General features: G+C 55.8%; 1 protein-coding gene across 4 annotated transcripts in view; it reads right to left on the reverse strand.

Annotated features, from left to right (window-relative positions):
• LOC140409182 (calcium-binding protein 1-like) overlaps positions 1-19,810 on the reverse strand; it is a 208,928-nt gene that overhangs the window by 5,888 nt on the left and 183,230 nt on the right. For 3 of the 4 annotated variants that reach the window (XM_072497421.1, XM_072497438.1, XM_072497456.1), the window contains one exon: positions 16,897-17,044. In XM_072497421.1, coding sequence (XP_072353522.1) covers positions 16,897-17,044 — 148 coding nt within the window. Of the gene's footprint in view, positions 1-16,896; positions 17,045-19,810 lie in introns of those variants that run through there. The other variant, XM_072497429.1, reaches the window with a different exon arrangement.

Here is a 19,810-nt window from a genome sequence, read left to right on the forward strand (position 1 = left end):
CTCTCAGATAGCCCAGGGTCAGACTCCCTCTCTGATAGCCCAGGGTCAGAGCTCCCTCTCTGATAGCCCAGGGTCAGAGCTCTCTCTCTGATAGCCCAGGGTCAGAGCTCTCTCTCTGATAGCCCAGGGTCAGATATCTCTCTCTGATAGCCCAGGGTCATAGCTCTCTCCCTGATAGCCCAGGGTCAGAGATCTCTCTCTGATAGCCCAGGGTCAGAGCTCCTTCTGTAATAGCCCAGGGTCAGAGCTCCGTCTCTGATAGCCCAGGGTCAGAGCTCTCTCTCTGATAGCCCAGGGTCAGAGCTCCCTCTCTGATAGCCCAGGGTCAGAGCTCCTTCTGTAATAGCCCAGGGTCAGAGCTCCCTCTCTGATAGCCCAGGGTCAGAGCTCCCTCTCTGATAGCCCAGGGTCAGAGCTCCCTCTCTGATAGCCCAGTGTCAGAGCTCGCTCTCTGATAGCCCAGGGTCAGAGGTCTCTCTCTGATAGCCCAGGGTCAGGGCTCCCTCTCTGATAGCCCAGGGTCAGAGCTCCCTCTCTGATAGCCCAGGGTCAGAGCACTCTCTCTAATAGCCCAGGGTCAGAGCGCCTTCTCTAACAGCCCAGGGTCAGAGCTCTGTCTCTGATAGCCCAGGGTCAGAGCTCTCTCTCTGATAGCCCAGGGTCAGAGCTCCTTCTCTAACAGCCCAGGGTCAGAGCTCTGTCTCTGATAGCACAGGGTCAGAGCTCTCTCTCTGATAGCCCAGGGTCAGAGCTCCCTCTCTGATAGCCCAGGGTCAGACTCCCTCTCTGATAGCCCAGGGTCAGAGCTCTCTCTCCGATAGCCCAGGGTCAGACTCCCTCTCTGATAGCCCAGGGTCAGAGCTCCTTCTCTAACAGCCCAGGGTAAGAGCTCCGTCTCTAACAGCCCAGGGTCAGAGCTCCCTCTCTGATAGCCCAGGGTCAGAACTCTCTCTCTGATAGCCCAGGGTCAGAGTTCCCTCTCTGATAGCCCAGGGTCAGAGCTCTCTCTCTGATAGCCCAGGGTCAGAGCTCTCTCTCTGATAGCCCAGGGTCAGAGCTCTCTCTCAGATAGCCCAGGGTCAGACTCCCTCTCTGATAGCCCAGGGTCAGAGCTCCCTCTCTGATAGCCCAGGGTCAGAGCTCTCTCTCTGATAGCCCAGGGTCAGAGCTCTCTCTCTGATAGCCCAGGGTCAGATATCTCTCTCTGATAGCCCAGGGTCAGAGCTCCTTCTGTAATAGCCCAGGGTCAGAGCTCCTTCTGTAATAGCCCAGGGTCAGAGCTCCCTCTCTGATAGCCCAGGGTCAGAGCTCTCTCTCTGATAGCCCAGGGTCAGAGCTCCCTCTCTGATAGCCCAGGGTCAGAGCTCCTTCTCTAATAGCCCAGGGTCAGAGCTCCCTCTCCGTTAGCCCAGGGTCAGAGCTCCCTCTCTTATAGCCCAGGGTCAGAGCTCCCTCTCTGATAGCCCAGGGTCAGAGCTCTCTCTCTGATAGCTTAGGGTCAGAGCTACCTCTCTGATAGCCCAGGGTCAGAGCTCCCTCTCTGATAGCCCAGGGTCAGAGCTCCCTCCCTGATAGCCCAGGGTCAGAGATCTCTCTCTGATAGCCCAGGGTCAGATCGCTCTCTCTGATAGACCAGGGTCAGAGCTCCTTCTGTAATAGCCCAGGGTCAGAGCTCCCTCTCTGATAGCCCAGGGTCAGAGCTCCTTCTGTAATAGCCCAGGGTCAGAGCTCCCTCTCTGATAGCCCAGAGTCAGTGCTCCCTCTCTGATAGCCCAGGGTCAGCGCTCCCTCTCTGATAGCCCAGGGTCAGAGCTCTCTCTCTGATAGCACAGGGTCAGAGATCTCTCTCTGATAGCCCAGGGTCAGAGCTCCCTCTCTGATAGCCCAGGGTCAGAGATCTCTCTCTGATAGCCCAGGGTCAGAGCTCCCTCTCTGATAGCCCAGGGTCAGAGATCTCTCTCTGATAGCCCAGTGTCAGACTCTCTCTCTGATAGCACAGGGTCAGAGATCTCTCTCTGATAGCCCTGGGTCAGAGCTCCCTCTCTGATAGCCCAGGGTCAGAGATCTCTCTCTGATAGCCCAGGGTCAGAGCTCCCTCTCTGATAGCCCAGGGTCAGAGCTTCTTCTCTAACAGCCCAGGGTCAGAGCTCCCTCTCTGATAGCCCAGGGTCAGAGCTCCCTCTCTGATAGCCCAGGGTCAGGGATCTGTCTCTGATAGCCCAGGGTCAGAGCTCCCTCTCTGATAGCCCAGGGTCAGAGCACCCTCTCTAATAGCCCAAGGTCAGAGCTCCCTCCCTGATAGCCCAGGGTCAGAGATCTCTCTCTGATAGCCCAGGGTCAGAGCGCTCTCTCTGATAGACCAGGGTCAGAGCTCCTTCTGTAATAGCCCAGGGTCAGAGCTCCCTCTCTGATAGCCCAGCGTCAGAGCTCCTTCTGTAATAGCCCAGGGTCAGAGCTCCCTCTCTGATAGCCCAGAGTCAGTGCTCCCTCTCTGATAGCCCAGGGTCAGAGCTCCCTCTCTGATAGCCCAGTGTCAGGGCTCCCTCTCTGATAGCCCAGGGTCAGAGCTCTCTCTCTGATAGCCCAGGGTCAGAGATCTCTCTCTGATAGCCCAGGGTCAGAGCTCCCTCTCTGATAGCCCGGGGTCAGAGCTCCCTCTCTAATAGCCCATGGTCAGAGCTCCCTCTCTGATCGCCCAGGGTCAGAGATCTCTCTCTGAGAGCCCAGGGTCAGACTCTCTCTCTGATAGCCCAGGGTCAGAGATCTCTCGCTGATAGCCCAGGGTCAGAGCTCCCTCTCTGATAGCCCAGGGTCAGAGCTACCTCTCTGATAGCCCAGGGTCAGGGATCTCTCTCTGATAGCCCAGGGTCAGAGCTCCCTCTCTGATAGCCCAGGGTCAGAGCACCCTCTCTTATAGCCCAGGGCCAGAGCTCTCTCTGATAGCCCAGGGTCGTAGCTCCCTCTCTTTTAGCCCAGGGTCAGAGCTCTCTCTGATAGCCCAGGTCAGAGCTCCCTCTCGGATAGCCCAGGGTCAGAGCTCTCTCTGATAGCCCAGGGCCAGAGCTCCCTCTCAGATAGCCCAGGGCCAGAGCTCTCTCTGATAGCCCAGGGTCAGAGCTCCCTCTCTGATAGCCCAGGGTCAGAGCTCCCTCTCTGATAGCCCAGGGTCAGAGCTCCCTCTCTGATAGCCCAGGGTCAGAGCTCTCTCTCTGATAGCCCAGGGTCAGACTCTCGCTCTGATCGCCCAGGGTCAGAGCTCTCTCTCTGATAGCCCAGGGTCAGAGATCTCTCTCTGGTAGCCCAGTGTCAGAGCTCCCTCTCTGATAGCCCAGGGTCAGAGCTCCCTCTCTGATAGCCCAGGGTCAGAGCTCTCTCTCTGATAGCCCAGGGTCAGACTCTCTCTCTGATAGCCCAGGGTCAGAGCTCTCTCTCTGATAGCCCAGGGTCAGAGATCTCTCTCTGATAGCCCAGGGTCAGAGATCTCTCTCTGATAGCCCAGGGTCAGAGCTCCCTCTCTGATAGCCCAGGGTCAGAGATCTCTCTCTGATAGCCCAGGGTCAGAGCTCCCTCTCTGATAGCCCAGGGTCAGAGCTTCTTCTCTAACAGCCCAGGGTCAGAGCTCCCTCTCTGATAGCCCAGGGTCAGAGCTCCCTCTCTGATAGCCCAGGGTCAGAGATCTCTCTCTGATAGCCCAGGGTCAGAGCTCCCTCTCTAATAGCCCAAGGTCAGAGCTCCCTCTCTGATCGCCAAGGGTCAGACTCCCTCTCTGATAGCCCAGGGTCAGAGCACCCTCTCTAATAGCCCAAGGTCAGAGCTCCCTCTCTGATCGCCTAGGTTCAGAGCTTCCTCTCAGATCGCCCAGGGTCAGAGCTCTCTCTCTGATAGCCCAGGGTCAGAGCACCCTCTGTGATAGCCCAGGATCAGAGCTCCGTCTCTGATCGCCCAGGGTCAGACTCCCTCTCTGATAGCCCAGGATCAGAGCTCCGTCTCTGACCGCCCAGGGTTAGAGTTCCCTCTCTGATCGCCCAGGGTCCGAGCTCCCTCTCTGATCGTCCAGGGTCAGACTCCCTCTCTGATAGCCCAGGGTCAGAGCTCCATCTCTAATAGCCCAGGGTCAGAGCTCCCTCTCTGATCGCCCAGGGTGAGAGCACTCTCTCTGATAGCCCAGAGTCAGTGCTCCCTCTCTACGAGCCCAGGGTCAGAGCTCCCTCTCTGATCGCCCAGGGTCAGACTCCCTCTCTGATAGCCCGGGGTCAGACCTCCCTCTCCAATAGCCCAGGGTCAGAGCTCTCTCCCTGATAGCCCAGGGTCAGAGCTCCCTCTCTAATAGCCCAGTGTCAGAGCTCCCTCTCTGATCGCCCAGGGTCAGAGCTCCCTCTCTGATAGCCCATGGTCAGAGCTCCCTCTCTGATCGCCCAGTGTCAGAGCTCCCTCTCTGATCGCCCAGGGTCAGAGCTCCCTCTCTGATAGCCCATGGTCAGAGTTCCCTCTCTGATAGCCCAGGGTCAGAGCTCTCTCTCTGATAGCCCAGGGTCAGAGCTCTCTCTCTGATAGCCCAGGGTCAGAGCTCCCTCTCTGATCGCCCAGGGTCAGAGCTCCCTCTCTGATAGCCCAGGGTCAGAGTTCCCTCTCTGATACCCCAGGGTCAGAATTTCCTCTCTGATAGCCCAGGGTCATAGCTTCCTCTCTTATAGCCCAGGGTCAGAGCTCTCTCTGATAGCCCAGGGTCAGTGCTCTCTCTGATAGCCCAGGGTCAGAGCTCCCTCTCAGATAGCCCAGGGCCAGAGCTCTCTCTGATAGCCCAGGGTCAGAGTTTCCTCTCTGATAGCCCAGGGACAGAGCTCCCTCTCTGATAGCCCAGGGTCAGAGCTCCTTCTCTAACAGCCCAGGGTCAGAGCTCCCTCTCTGATAGCCCAGGGTCAGAGCTCCTTCTCTAACAGCCCAGGGTCAGAGCTCTGTCTCTGATAGCACAGGGTCAGAGCACTCTCTCTGATAGCCCAGGGTCAGAGCTCCCTCTCTGATAGCCCAGGGTCAGACTCCCTCTCTGATAGCCCAGGGTCAGAGCTCTCTCTCCGATAGCCCAGGGTCAGACTCCCTCTCTGATAGCCCAGGGTCAGAGCTCCTTCTCTAACAGCCCAGGGTCAGAGCTCCTTCTCTAACAGCCCAGGGTCAGAGCTCCCTCTCTGATAGCCCAGGGTCAGAACTCTCTCTCTGATAGCCCAGGGTCAGAGCTCCCTCTCTGATAGCCCAGGGTCAGAGCTCTCTCTCAGATAGCCCAGGGTCAGACTCCCTCTCTGATAGCCCAGGGTCAGAGCTCCCTCTCTGATAGCCCAGGGTCAGAGCTCCCTCTCTGATAGCCCAGGGTCAGAGCTCCCTCTCTGATAGCCCAGGGTCAGAGCACTCTCTCTGAAAGCCCAGGGTCAGAGCTCCTTCTGTAATAGCCCAGGGTCAGAGCTCCCTCTCTGATAACCCAGGGTCAGAGCTCCCTCTCTGATAGCCCAGGGTCAGAGCTCCCTCTCTGATAGCCCAGGGTCAGAGCTCCCTCTCTGATAGCCCAGGGTCAGAGCTCCCTCTCTGATAGCCCAGGGTCAGAGCACTCTCTCTGATAGCCCAGGGTCAGAGCTCTCTCTCCGATAGCCCAGGGTCAGGGCACCCTCTCTGATAGCCCAGGGTCAGATCACCCTCTCTGATAGCCCTGGGTCAGAGCTCCCTCTCTGATAGCCCAGGGTCAGAGCACTCTCTCTGATAGCCCAGGGTCAGAGCTCTCTCTCTGATAGCCCAGGGTCAGGGCTCCCTCTCTGATAGCCCAGGGTCAGAGCTCCCTCTCTGATAGCCCAGTGTCAGAGCTCCCTCTCTGATAGCCCAGGGTCAGAGCTCTCTCTCTGATAGCCCAGGGTCAGGGCTCCCTCTCTGATAGCCCAGGGTCAGAGCTCCCTCTCTGATAGCCCAGGGTCAGAGCGCCTTCTCTAACAGCCCAGGGTCAGAGCTCTGTCTCTGATAGCCCAGGGTCAGAGCTCTCTCTCTGATAGCCCAGGGTCAGAGCTCCTTCTCTAACAGCCCAGGGTCAGAGCTCTGTCTCTGATAGCACAGGGTCAGAGCTCTCTCTCTGATAGCCCAGGGTCAGAGCTCTGTCTCTGATAGCACAGGGTCAGAGCTCTCTCTCTGATAGCCCAGGGTCAGAGCTCCCTCTCTGATAGCCCAGGGTCAGACTCCCTCTCCGATAGCCCAGGGTCAGACTCCCTCTCCGATAGCCCAGGGTCAGAGTTCCCTCTCTGATAGCCCAGGGTCAGAGCTCTCTCTCAGATAGCCCAGGGTCAGACTCCCTCTCTGATAGCCCAGGGTCAGAGCTCCCTCTCTGATAGCCCAGGGTCAGAGCTCTCTCTCTGATAGCCCAGGGTCAGAGCTCTCTCTCTGATAGCCCAGGGTCAGATATCTCTCTCTGATAGCCCAGGGTCATAGCTCTCTCCCTGATAGCCCAGGGTCAGAGATCTCTCTCTGATAGCCCAGGGTCAGAGCTCCTTCTGTAATAGCCCAGGGTCAGAGCTCCGTCTCTGATAGCCCAGGGTCAGAGCTCTCTCTCTGATAGCCCAGGGTCAGAGCTCCCTCTCTGATAGCCCAGGGTCAGAGCTCCTTCTGTAATAGCCCAGGGTCAGAGCTCCCTCTCTGATAGCCCAGGGTCAGAGCTCCCTCTCTGATAGCCCAGGGTCAGAGCTCCCTCTCTGATAGCCCAGTGTCAGAGCTCGCTCTCTGATAGCCCAGGGTCAGAGGTCTCTCTCTGATAGCCCAGGGTCAGGGCTCCCTCTCTGATAGCCCAGGGTCAGAGCTCCCTCTCTGATAGCCCAGGGTCAGAGCACTCTCTCTAATAGCCCAGGGTCAGAGCGCCTTCTCTAACAGCCCAGGGTCAGAGCTCTGTCTCTGATAGCCCAGGGTCAGAGCTCTCTCTCTGATAGCCCAGGGTCAGAGCTCCTTCTCTAACAGCCCAGGGTCAGAGCTCTGTCTCTGATAGCACAGGGTCAGAGCTCTCTCTCTGATAGCCCAGGGTCAGAGCTCCCTCTCTGATAGCCCAGGGTCAGACTCCCTCTCTGATAGCCCAGGGTCAGAGCTCTCTCTCCGATAGCCCAGGGTCAGACTCCCTCTCTGATAGCCCAGGGTCAGAGCTCCTTCTCTAACAGCCCAGGGTAAGAGCTCCGTCTCTAACAGCCCAGGGTCAGAGCTCCCTCTCTGATAGCCCAGGGTCAGAACTCTCTCTCTGATAGCCCAGGGTCAGAGTTCCCTCTCTGATAGCCCAGGGTCAGAGCTCTCTCTCTGATAGCCCAGGGTCAGAGCTCTCTCTCTGATAGCCCAGGGTCAGAGCTCTCTCTCAGATAGCCCAGGGTCAGACTCCCTCTCTGATAGCCCAGGGTCAGAGCTCCCTCTCTGATAGCCCAGGGTCAGAGCTCTCTCTCTGATAGCCCAGGGTCAGAGCTCTCTCTCTGATAGCCCAGGGTCAGATATCTCTCTCTGATAGCCCAGGGTCAGAGCTCTCTCCCTGATAGCCCAGGGTCAGAGATCTCTCTCTGATAGCCCAGGGTCAGAGCTCCTTCTGTAATAGCCCAGGGTCAGAGCTCCTTCTGTAATAGCCCAGGGTCAGAGCTCCCTCTCTGATAGCCCAGGGTCAGAGCTCTCTCTCTGATAGCCCAGGGTCAGAGCTCCCTCTCTGATAGCCCAGGGTCAGAGCTCCTTCTCTAATAGCCCAGGGTCAGAGCTCCCTCTCCGTTAGCCCAGGGTCAGAGCTCCCTCTCTTATAGCCCAGGGTCAGAGCTCCCTCTCTGATAGCCCAGGGTCAGAGCTCTCTCTCTGATAGCTTAGGGTCAGAGCTCCCTCTCTGATAGCCCAGGGTCAGAGCTCCCTCTCTGATAGCCCAGGGTCAGAGCTCCCTCCCTGATAGCCCAGGGTCAGAGATCTCTCTCTGATAGCCCAGGGTCAGATCGCTCTCTCTGATAGACCAGGGTCAGAGCTCCTTCTGTAATAGCCCAGGGTCAGAGCTCCCTCTCTGATAGCCCAGGGTCAGAGCTCCTTCTGTAATAGCCCAGGGTCAGAGCTCCCTCTCTGATAGCCCAGAGTCAGTGCTCCCTCTCTGATAGCCCAGGGTCAGCGCTCCCTCTCTGATAGCCCAGGGTCAGAGCTCTCTCTCTGATAGCACAGGGTCAGAGATCTCTCTCTGATAGCCCAGGGTCAGAGCTCCCTCTCTGATAGCCCAGGGTCAGAGATCTCTCTCTGATAGCCCAGGGTCAGAGCTCCCTCTCTGATAGCCCAGGGTCAGAGATCTCTCTCTGATAGCCCAGTGTCAGACTCTCTCTCTGATAGCACAGGGTCAGAGATCTCTCTCTGATAGCCCTGGGTCAGAGCTCCCTCTCTGATAGCCCAGGGTCAGAGATCTCTCTCTGATAGCCCAGGGTCAGAGCTCCCTCTCTGATAGCCCAGGGTCAGAGCTTCTTCTCTAACAGCCCAGGGTCAGAGCTCCCTCTCTGATAGCCCAGGGTCAGAGCTCCCTCTCTGATAGCCCAGGGTCAGGGATCTGTCTCTGATAGCCCAGGGTCAGAGCTCCCTCTCTGATAGCCCAGGGTCAGAGCACCCTCTCTAATAGCCCAAGGTCAGAGCTCCCTCCCTGATAGCCCAGGGTCAGAGATCTCTCTCTGATAGCCCAGGGTCAGAGCGCTCTCTCTGATAGACCAGGGTCAGAGCTCCTTCTGTAATAGCCCAGGGTCAGAGCTCCCTCTCTGATAGCCCAGCGTCAGAGCTCCTTCTGTAATAGCCCAGGGTCAGAGCTCCCTCTCTGATAGCCCAGAGTCAGTGCTCCCTCTCTGATAGCCCAGGGTCAGAGCTCCCTCTCTGATAGCCCAGTGTCAGGGCTCCCTCTCTGATAGCCCAGGGTCAGAGCTCTCTCTCTGATAGCCCAGGGTCAGAGATCTCTCTCTGATAGCCCAGGGTCAGAGCTCCCTCTCTGATAGCCCGGGGTCAGAGCTCCCTCTCTAATAGCCCATGGTCAGAGCTCCCTCTCTGATCGCCCAGGGTCAGAGATCTCTCTCTGAGAGCCCAGGGTCAGACTCTCTCTCTGATAGCCCAGGGTCAGAGATCTCTCGCTGATAGCCCAGGGTCAGAGCTCCCTCTCTGATAGCCCAGGGTCAGAGCTACCTCTCTGATAGCCCAGGGTCAGGGATCTCTCTCTGATAGCCCAGGGTCAGAGCTCCCTCTCTGATAGCCCAGGGTCAGAGCACCCTCTCTTATAGCCCAGGGCCAGAGCTCTCTCTGATAGCCCAGGGTCGTAGCTCCCTCTCTTTTAGCCCAGGGTCAGAGCTCTCTCTGATAGCCCAGGTCAGAGCTCCCTCTCGGATAGCCCAGGGTCAGAGCTCTCTCTGATAGCCCAGGGCCAGAGCTCCCTCTCAGATAGCCCAGGGCCAGAGCTCTCTCTGATAGCCCAGGGTCAGAGCTCCCTCTCTGATAGCCCAGGGTCAGAGCTCCCTCTCTGATAGCCCAGGGTCAGAGCTCCCTCTCTGATAGCCCAGGGTCAGAGCTCTCTCTCTGATAGCCCAGGGTCAGACTCTCGCTCTGATCGCCCAGGGTCAGAGCTCTCTCTCTGATAGCCCAGGGTCAGAGATCTCTCTCTGGTAGCCCAGTGTCAGAGCTCCCTCTCTGATAGCCCAGGGTCAGAGCTCCCTCTCTGATAGCCCAGGGTCAGAGCTCTCTCTCTGATAGCCCAGGGTCAGACTCTCTCTCTGATAGCCCAGGGTCAGAGCTCTCTCTCTGATAGCCCAGGGTCAGAGATCTCTCTCTGATAGCCCAGGGTCAGAGATCTCTCTCTGATAGCCCAGGGTCAGAGCTCCCTCTCTGATAGCCCAGGGTCAGAGATCTCTCTCTGATAGCCCAGGGTCAGAGCTCCCTCTCTGATAGCCCAGGGTCAGAGCTTCTTCTCTAACAGCCCAGGGTCAGAGCTCCCTCTCTGATAGCCCAGGGTCAGAGCTCCCTCTCTGATAGCCCAGGGTCAGAGATCTCTCTCTGATAGCCCAGGGTCAGAGCTCCCTCTCTAATAGCCCAAGGTCAGAGCTCCCTCTCTGATCGCCAAGGGTCAGACTCCCTCTCTGATAGCCCAGGGTCAGAGCACCCTCTCTAATAGCCCAAGGTCAGAGCTCCCTCTCTGATCGCCTAGGTTCAGAGCTTCCTCTCAGATCGCCCAGGGTCAGAGCTCTCTCTCTGATAGCCCAGGGTCAGAGCACCCTCTGTGATAGCCCAGGATCAGAGCTCCGTCTCTGATCGCCCAGGGTCAGACTCCCTCTCTGATAGCCCAGGATCAGAGCTCCGTCTCTGACCGCCCAGGGTTAGAGTTCCCTCTCTGATCGCCCAGGGTCCGAGCTCCCTCTCTGATCGTCCAGGGTCAGACTCCCTCTCTGATAGCCCAGGGTCAGAGCTCCATCTCTAATAGCCCAGGGTCAGAGCTCCCTCTCTGATCGCCCAGGGTGAGAGCACTCTCTCTGATAGCCCAGAGTCAGTGCTCCCTCTCTACGAGCCCAGGGTCAGAGCTCCCTCTCTGATCGCCCAGGGTCAGACTCCCTCTCTGATAGCCCGGGGTCAGACCTCCCTCTCCAATAGCCCAGGGTCAGAGCTCTCTCCCTGATAGCCCAGGGTCAGAGCTCCCTCTCTAATAGCCCAGTGTCAGAGCTCCCTCTCTGATCGCCCAGGGTCAGAGCTCCCTCTCTGATAGCCCATGGTCAGAGCTCCCTCTCTGATCGCCCAGTGTCAGAGCTCCCTCTCTGATCGCCCAGGGTCAGAGCTCCCTCTCTGATAGCCCATGGTCAGAGTTCCCTCTCTGATAGCCCAGGGTCAGAGCTCTCTCTCTGATAGCCCAGGGTCAGAGCTCTCTCTCTGATAGCCCAGGGTCAGAGCTCCCTCTCTGATCGCCCAGGGTCAGAGCTCCCTCTCTGATAGCCCAGGGTCAGAGTTCCCTCTCTGATACCCCAGGGTCAGAATTTCCTCTCTGATAGCCCAGGGTCATAGCTTCCTCTCTTATAGCCCAGGGTCAGAGCTCTCTCTGATAGCCCAGGGTCAGTGCTCTCTCTGATAGCCCAGGGTCAGAGCTCCCTCTCAGATAGCCCAGGGCCAGAGCTCTCTCTGATAGCCCAGGGTCAGAGTTTCCTCTCTGATAGCCCAGGGACAGAGCTCCCTCTCTGATAGCCCAGGGTCAGAGTTTCCTCTCTGATAGCCCAGGGACAGAGCTCCCTCTCTGATAGCCCAGGGTCAGAGTTTCCTCTCTGATAGCCCAGGGACAGAGCTCCCTCTCTGATAGCCCAGGGTCAGAGTTTCCTCTCTGATAGCCCAGGGTCACAGCACCCTCTCAGATAGCCCAGGGCCAGAGCTCTCTCTGATAGCCCAGGGTCATAGCTCCCTCTCTTATAGCCCAGGGTCAGAGCTCTCTCTGATAGCCCAGGTCAGAGCTCCCTCTCAGATAGCCCAGGGTCAGAGCTCTCTCTGATAGCCCAGGGTCAGAGCTCTCTCTGATAGCCCAGGGTCATAGCTTCCTCTCTTATAGCCCAGGGTCAGAGCTCTCTCTGATAGCCCAGGGTCAGTGCTCTCTCTGATAGCCCAGGGTCAGAGCTCCCTCTCAGATAGCCCAGGGCCAGAGCTCTCTCTGATAGCCCAGGGTCAGAGTTTCCTCTCTGATAGCCCAGGGTCACAGCACCCTCTCAGATAGCCCAGGGCCAGAGCTCTCTCTGATAGCCCAGGGTCCGAGCTCCCTCTCTGATAGCCCAGGGACAGAGCTCCCTCTCTGATAGCCCAGAGTCAGGGCTCCATCTCTGATAGCCCAGGGTCAGTGCTCTCTCTCTGATAGCCCAGGGTCAGAGCTCTCTCTCTGATAGCCCAGGGTCAGTGCTCTCTCTCTGATAGCCCAGGGTCAGACTCTCTCTCTGATAGCCCAGGGTCAGACTCTCTCTCTGAATGCCCAGGGTCAGTGCTCTCTCTCTGATAGCCAAGGGTCAGTGCTCTCTCTCTGATAGCCCAGGGTCAGACTCTCTCACTGATAGCCCAGGGTCAGAGCTCTCTCTCTGATAGCCCAGGGTCAGTGCTCTCTCTCTGATAGCCCAGGGTCAGACTCTCTCTCTGAAAGCCCAGGGGCAGTGCTCTCTCTCTGATAGCCCAGGGTCAGACTCTCTCTCTGATAGCCCAGGGTCAGACTCTCTCTCTGATAGCCCAGGGTCAGACTCTCTCTCTGATAGCCCAGGGTCAGTGCTCTCTCTGATAGCCCAGGGTCAGACTCTCTCTCTGATAGCCCAGGGTCAGACTCTCTCTCTGATAGCCCAGAGTCAGAGCTCCCTCTCTGATAGCCCAGGGACAGTGCTCTCTCTCTGATAGCCCAGGGTCAGAGCTCTCTCTCTGATAGCCCAGGGTCAGTGCTCTCACTCTGATAGCCCAGGGTCAGAGCTCTCTCTCTGATAGCCCAGAGTCAGTGCTCTCTCTGTGATAGCCGAGGGTCAGTGCTCTCTCTCTGATAGCCCAGGGTCAGAGCTCCCTCTCTGATAGCCCATGGTCAGTGCTCTCTCTCTGATAGCCCAGGGTCAGAGCTCTCTCTCTGATAGCCCAGAGTCAGTGCTCTCTCTGTGATAGCCCAGGGTCAGAGCTCTCTCCCTGATAGCCCAGGGTCAGAGCTCCCTCTCTAATAGCCCAGTGTCAGAGCTCCCTCTCTGATCGCCCAGGGTCAGAGCTCCCTCTCTGATAGCCCATGGTCAGAGCTCCCTCTCTGATCGCCCAGTGTCAGAGCTCCCTCTCTGATAGCCCAGGGGCAGTGCTCTCTCTCTGATGGCCCAGGGTCAGAGCTCTCTCTCTGATAGCCCAGGGTCAGTGCTCTCTCTCTGATAGCCCAGGGTCAGAGCTCTCTCTCTGATAGCCCAGAGTCAGTGCTTTCTCTGTGATAGCCGAGGGTCAGTGCTCTCTCTCTGATAGCCCAGGGTCAGAGCTCCCTCTCTGATAGCCCAGGGTCAGTGCTCTCTCTCTGATAGCCCAGGGTCAGAGCTCTCTCTCTGATAGCCCAGAGTCAGTGCTCTCTCTGTGATAGCCCAGGGTCAGAGCTCTCTCCCTGATAGCCCAGGGTCAGAGCTCCCTCTCTAATAGCCCAGTGTCAGAGCTCCCTCTCTGATCGCCCAGGGTCAGAGCTCCCTCTCTGATAGCCCATGGTCAGAGCTCCCTCTCTGATCGCCCAGTGTCAGAGCTCCCTCTCTGATAGCCCAGGGTCAGTGCTCTCTCTCTGATAGCCCAGGGTCAGAGCTCTCTCTCTGATAGCCCGGGGTCAGACCTCCCTCTCCAATAGCCCAGGGGCAGAGCTCTCTCCCTGATAGCCCAGGGTCAGAGCTCCCTCTCTAATAGCCCAGTGTCAGAGCTCCCTCTCTGATCGCCCAGGGTCAGAGCTCCCTCTCTGATAGCCCATGGCCAGAGCTCCCTCTCTGATCGCCCAGTGTCAGAGCTCCCTCTCTGATCGCCCAGGGTCAGAGCTCTCTCTCTGATAGCCCATGGTCAGAGCTCCCTCTCTGATAGCCCAGGGTCAGAGCTCTCTCTCTGATAGCCCAGGGTCAGAGCTCTCTCTCTGATAGCCCAGGGTCAGAGCTCCCTCTCTGATCGCCCAGGGTCAGAGCTCCCTCTCTGATAGCCCAGGGTCAGAATTTCCTCTCTGATAGCCCAGGGTCATAGCTTCCTCTCTTATAGCCCAGGGTCAGAGCTCTCTCTGATAGCCCAGGGTCAGTGCTCTCTCTGATAGCCCAGGGTCAGAGCTCCCTCTCAGATAGCCCAGGGCCAGAGCTCTCTCTGATAGCCCAGGGTCAGAGTTTCCTCTCTGATAGCCCAGGGTCACAGCACCCTCTCAGATAGCCCAGGGCCAGAGCTCTCTCTGATAGCCCAGGGTCATAGCTCCCTCTCTTATAGCCCAGGGTCAGAGCTCTCTCTGATAGCCCAGGTCAGAGCTCCCTCTCAGATAGCCGAGGGTCAAAGCTCTCTCTGATAGCCCAGGGTCAGAGCTCTCTCTGATAGCCCAGGGTCAGAGCTCTCTCTGATAGCCCAGGGCCAGAGCTCCCTCTCTGATAGCCCAGGGTCACAGCACCCTCTCAGATAGCCCAGGGCCAGAGCTCTCTCTGATAGCCCAGGGTCAGAGCTCCCTCTCTGATAGCCCAGGGTCAGAGCTCCCTCTCTGATAGCCCAGAGTCAGGGCTCCATCTCTGATAGCCCAGGGTCAGTGCTCCCTCTCTGATAGCCCAGGGTCAGAGCTCTCTCTCTGATAGCCCAGGGTCAGTGCTCTCTCTCTGATAGCCCAGGATCAGACTCTCTCTCTGATAGCCCAGGGTCAGACTCTCTCTCTGAATGCCCAGGGTCAGTGCTCTCTCTCTGATAGCCAAGGGTCAGTGCTCTCTCTCTGATAGCCCAGGGTCAGACGCTCTCTCTGATAGCCCAGGGTCAGAGCTCTCTCTCTGATAGCCCAGGGTCAGTGCTCTCTCTCTGATAGCCCAGGGTCAGACTCTCTCTCTGATAGCCCAGGGGCAGTGCTCTCTCTCTGATAGCCCAGGGTCAGACTCTCTCTCTGATAGCCCAGGGTCAGACTCTCTCTCTGATAGCCCAGGGTCAGACTCTCTCTCTGATAGCCCAGGGTCAGTGCTCTCTCTCTGATAGCCCAGGGGCAGAGCTCTCTCTCTGATAGCCCAGAGTCAGAGCTCCCTCTCTGATAGCCCAGGGGCAGTGCTCTCTCTCTGATAGCCCAGGGTCAGAGCTCTCTCTCTGATAGCCCAGGGTCAGTGCTCTCTCTCTGATAGCCCAGGGTCAGAGCTCTCTCTCTGATAGCCCAGAGTCAGTGCTCTCTCTGTGATAGCCGAGGGTCAGTGCTCTCTCTCTGATAGCCCAGGGTCAGAGCTCCCTCTCTGATAGCCCAGGGTCAGACCTCTCTCTCTGATAGCCCAGAGTCAGTGCTCTCTCTGTGATAGCCCAGGGTCAGAGCTCCCTCTCTGATAGCCCAGGGTCAGAGCTCTGTCTCTGATAGCCCAGGGCCAGAGCACCCTCTCTGATAGCCCAGGGTCAGAGGTCTCTCTCTGATAGCCCAGGGTCAGAGCTCTCTCTCTGATAGCCCAGGGTCAGAGCTCTCTCTGTGATAGCCCAGGGTCAGTGCTCTCTCTCTGATAGCCCAGGGTCAGTGCTCTCTCTCTGATAGCCCAGGGTCAGAGCTCTGTCTCTGATAGCCCAGGGTCAGTGTTCTCTCTCTGATAGCCCAGGGTCAGAGCTCTCTCTCTGATAGCCCAGGGTCAGTGCTCTCTCTGTGATAGCCCAGGGTCAGTGCTCTCTCTCTGATAGCCCAGGGTCAGAGCTCTGTCTCTGATAGCCCAGGGTCAGAGCTCCCTCTCTGATAGCCCAGGGCCAGAGCTCTCTCTCTGATAGCCCAGGGTCAGTGCTCTCTCTCTGATAGCCCAGGGTCAGAGCTCCCTCTCTGATCGGCTTCTACCATCCTGGTATTCACATGTACAACAATAATGGAGTTGTTGGCCAGTCATTGCAATCAATCTCTAACAAGTGGTGTAGAACAGGCCCAGACACGACATGAGGAGTGGTGGTGGGCTTTGACAATGTTGACTGCAAGTTTTAGGTGCAGAGTGCCCATATTTCTCAAGTTGTGGGTGCATTTCAAGGTCGAAAATGTCAATCTCGGCACGGACACACTGACTCAGGTTCCCTTTGGACGCTATTTTGGTGAAGAGGTGAGTGTGGATATCGGGAGCATGTGGCAAAAGTATGCAGAATAGACAGACTGCGATGTTGGTCAGTGTGCAACACTGATTTGGTGCCAACACAGCCATTTTCACCCGAATCCAGCCAATGCCTTGTCTCATCCTGACACAGCAGCAGGAATGGCCCCCACTATTTAAAGAGCTATAGAATCCATACAGTGCAGAAGGAGACCATTCAGGCCATCGAATCTGCACCGACCTTCTGAAAGAATACCCAACCCAGGCCCAGTCCCCTGCCCTACCCCCATAACCCCACCTAACCTGCACATCTTTGGACACTAAGGGACAATTTAGCATGGCCAGTCCGCCTAACTTGTCCATCTTTGGACTGTGGGAGAAAACTGGAGCACCCGGAGGAAACCCAAGCAGACACAAGGAGAATGTATAATCTCCACACAGACAGACACCCAAGGCCAGAAATGAACCCGAGTCCCTGGCGCTGGGATCACCATCTACCTTTGCTGTGTTAATAGAAACATTAGGTGGCTCCTGCTCCTATTTACAGTTGCTGCATCTTATAGGGATCGTTGATCATGCCTTAGCTTTGACTTCTACTTGTGTGGTCCAAATCCTTGAGAACACATGCAGACCTATGTAATTTGTAAGCTGACTGTTTCTCTTGTTCCTCACAGAGGAGTCCACACGAGAGGCTTTAAGAAACTGGTTATTTATTGAACAAGAAACAATTTACACGTTGTACCCAGGTCCCAGACGGGACTTCTGTGTTCGGGTCCGACTCGGGCTCCATGGTTCCGCTGATGGGGTCCCCACCCCTCAGCTAGGAAGCTCGTACTCAACAAGACTCAAGGGAAGACTAAGTGGTCCAACCCCATAGATCTCGTGCGGGTTATAATAGTTTCAGAAATTAGCAGTACAGCTAATCGTGCATGTGATCCCTGTGCCCATCACAGGCCTCTATCCAATTTTACCTTGTATGGATCTGATGTCCACTGTTCCTCCCGAGCCTGTTACACTTAAGCTTTCAACCCAATTTTATCCCTTTATTCCACCCTGCACTATATGTACTTGCCTTTGGACTGGGCATACTCCATGCTCTGAAAAGTGAGCTAATGAAAAGCTGTAAAGCCAAGTCAACAAAACTGGCTCTTACCTTCAAAGTCAACCCGCCCATCCCCATTCAGGTCAACATCTTTCAGTATTTCTTCAATGTCCCTGTGTCCAATCTGCTGGCCCAATAATTTCTTCATGGCTTCACGAAGTTCGGTTGTGCTGATCTCACCATCTCCATTTGTGTCAAACTGTGTGTTTTTAAGAAATAATATTTCAGTGTCAGTGTGAACAGGATTTGCCTTTTGCAGCTATTCCAAACACATCAAGTAATTCTGAAGCTCCCTATATGCACATTTTTTTCATATTTGCCCTTTCAGCTGTGATTTAAATTGGTCGCACTCTCACCAGACAGAAGGCTGGAAGTTCAGTTCCCATTCCAGGGAGCTGAACACAGGTTAGTATTCCTGTGTGGTGCAGAGGGAGTGCTGCACTGCTGGCTTTCAAAGGAGACCGACCTTAAACTGAGGCACTGTCTGCTCTCTCAGGTGGATATAAAATAATCAATGGGTGGAATTTTACGGGTTTCCTGAAGTGTTTTCAGGGAGTGTATCCCCACCTATGCCAGCTGCCCTGCAGCAACCTAATGCTCCGAAGCTTGTTAATTGGCAGGAGGAAGGATTTCCAACCCTCACTCAGGAGGAAGTCATGTCTCAGAGCAGGGGGCCAATCTGATTGGACGGCAGGTCTGTAGTCTTAACACTGCTACCGAGAGCAGTGGCCAATGCTGAAACTACAGGCAGACCTTGATGCTAAGTCCTGGAGTCAGGATGGAGAATAAATGTGTGTACGCGTGTGTGGAGGTGGAGTGTCAGTCTCACAATGGGGATGGGTGGGAAGGCTCGGAGATGGTGGGGTGAGGGGGAAAGTGGTGATTGTGATAGCAAGGACAGATGGGGAGGGAGCAACCGGGGGTGGGGTTGCCCGATCAAAAGGGAGTTAATAATGGGGGTGGACCTCCGCCTTTCCTGCCTGAGGTCCAAGCAAAATGGCACCTCACCCTCCTCTCAGCATCCCTGAACTCCTCCTGCCATCCAGAAAATTGTGGACAGGCAGGAGGCGGCCACTATATTGGCCAATGACTTTTCACTGAAGGGCTTTAATTGGTGTGAGAGCGTGTGGGCTTTGCCTGTGTCACGCCCCCACCTCTCTGGAAACTTGCAGACAAGTCGGGGGCAGGCAGAGTGAAGGCCACATGGGCATATTTTACCCGCCCCCACAAAACTCCACCCCACAAACCTGCTGGAGGGCGACCGTAAAATTCTGCAACAATTTTGTGGGGTAATGGTGGTGCAGTGGTTAGCACTGCTGCCTCATGGCGCCGAGGACCCGGGTTCGATCCCGGCCCCGGGTTACTGTCCGTGTGAAGTTTGCACATTCTCCCCGTGTCTGCGTGGGTCTCACCACCCACAACCCAATGATGTGCAGGATAGGTGGATTAGCCATGCTAAATTACCCCTTACTTAATTGGATAAAAGAAATTCTGCAACAATTTTCAAGCAGTGCAGGAGTTATCCTCGTCGACTTTTATTCCTCAAGGTCAAACCGATGATTTGGCCTTAATCTTACTGTGCCCAAACTGATTGCTGCATTTTCTCCTTTACAACATGACACTTTAAAATACTTGATTGACTGTAAAGGGTTTGGGATATCCTGAGGTAATCAAATGTACGATATATAAATACTAGTTCTTTCTTCTTTATCAGTATTAATTATTAATGGATAGCTTATTTTAGTAAAGTGACTATTTGGAGACTGACTCACTTCGGATGTTACATAGGTTTAACCCCCATTGTGTTGACTTTCCAATATTACCCATGCTGGGGCAGAGAGGCACTGCCTTGTTGGGCTTGCTTGTTTATAGGGTGGGATGCAGCAATGAGGGAGGGGAATGCTGCTGTGCTGCAGATCGTATGTAAAGTCGACCCCCTTCCTGGACAATGCCGCCTTCAGTAGCCGCATTGGTAGAGAAAGCAACCATCTCCCCAGGCATTTTCTTGATGAGTAATCAGAAGGCAGATGAGGCTGACCAACGATAAGAGTTTGATTTCAGCTTTGTGTGGGCAATAAAGGCCACTTAGGCTTGTACTCAGCATCCCAGAACAAAGCAGGACTCTGTGAGAAGCTATTTTGATTTGAAGATGTCACTTCCGGAAGAGATTGAAGATAACTGAAGTGCAACGGGAAGACATCCCAATGGCAGAATCTGAGGGACCCTCACATTGCGAATGACGTTAGAGAGCAAGAATCCATCGTGTCAAACCTGGCTCACCCCCACTGCACCTCTCCCCCCACCAATTGCTGTGTGTAATATGATATGGGCATGAAGAAAGGGGCTGGCTGCTTCAGTTGAAAGGATTTCAGGGTGAATCAAGTCACTGGTTTGTTTACTGTGGTGGACCTTAATTCTCAAGATGCAGCACAAACATTTATTTGTAATATTTGTGTCCAGTTACCTCAACGATTTGGATGTCCCCATTGGTGTTGAACTCTCAATTTCAGGAGATGTAAATTTCTAGAGTCGGCAGAAGCAACCCGTTTCCAAAATAATCACCAACATGGGCTACCCTCCAGCACTTTGCCCAGATAGTGAGTGCTGGCAGCTTATGTGAGTGTGACCCTGACCCTCGCCCACTGCCCATACACACGTGTGTGATCAGGAGTGGGAACTCTGGCTGATTTTTTTCTCCTCCTAACCACTGATACCAGGACAAATTTCTTGGGATGGAAGTGCTGATGGCAAGGCCAGAATTTGCTGCCGAACCCTAACTGCCCCTGAAAGTAGCTTGCAAAGCTATTCCAGAGGGCAGTTAATCATCAACCACATTGCTGTGGATCAGGAGACATATGTCGGCCAGATCAGATAAGGATGGCAGAGTTCCCTCCCTAAAGGCTATTAGTGAACCAAAGTTTTTTTTTTACAATTGATGATGGTTTCATGGCGACCATTACTGATA

Source organism: Scyliorhinus torazame, chromosome 1 (assembly GCF_047496885.1).
Source record: "Scyliorhinus torazame isolate Kashiwa2021f chromosome 1, sScyTor2.1, whole genome shotgun sequence".
Classification (NCBI taxonomy): Eukaryota; Metazoa; Chordata; class Chondrichthyes; order Carcharhiniformes; family Scyliorhinidae; genus Scyliorhinus; species Scyliorhinus torazame.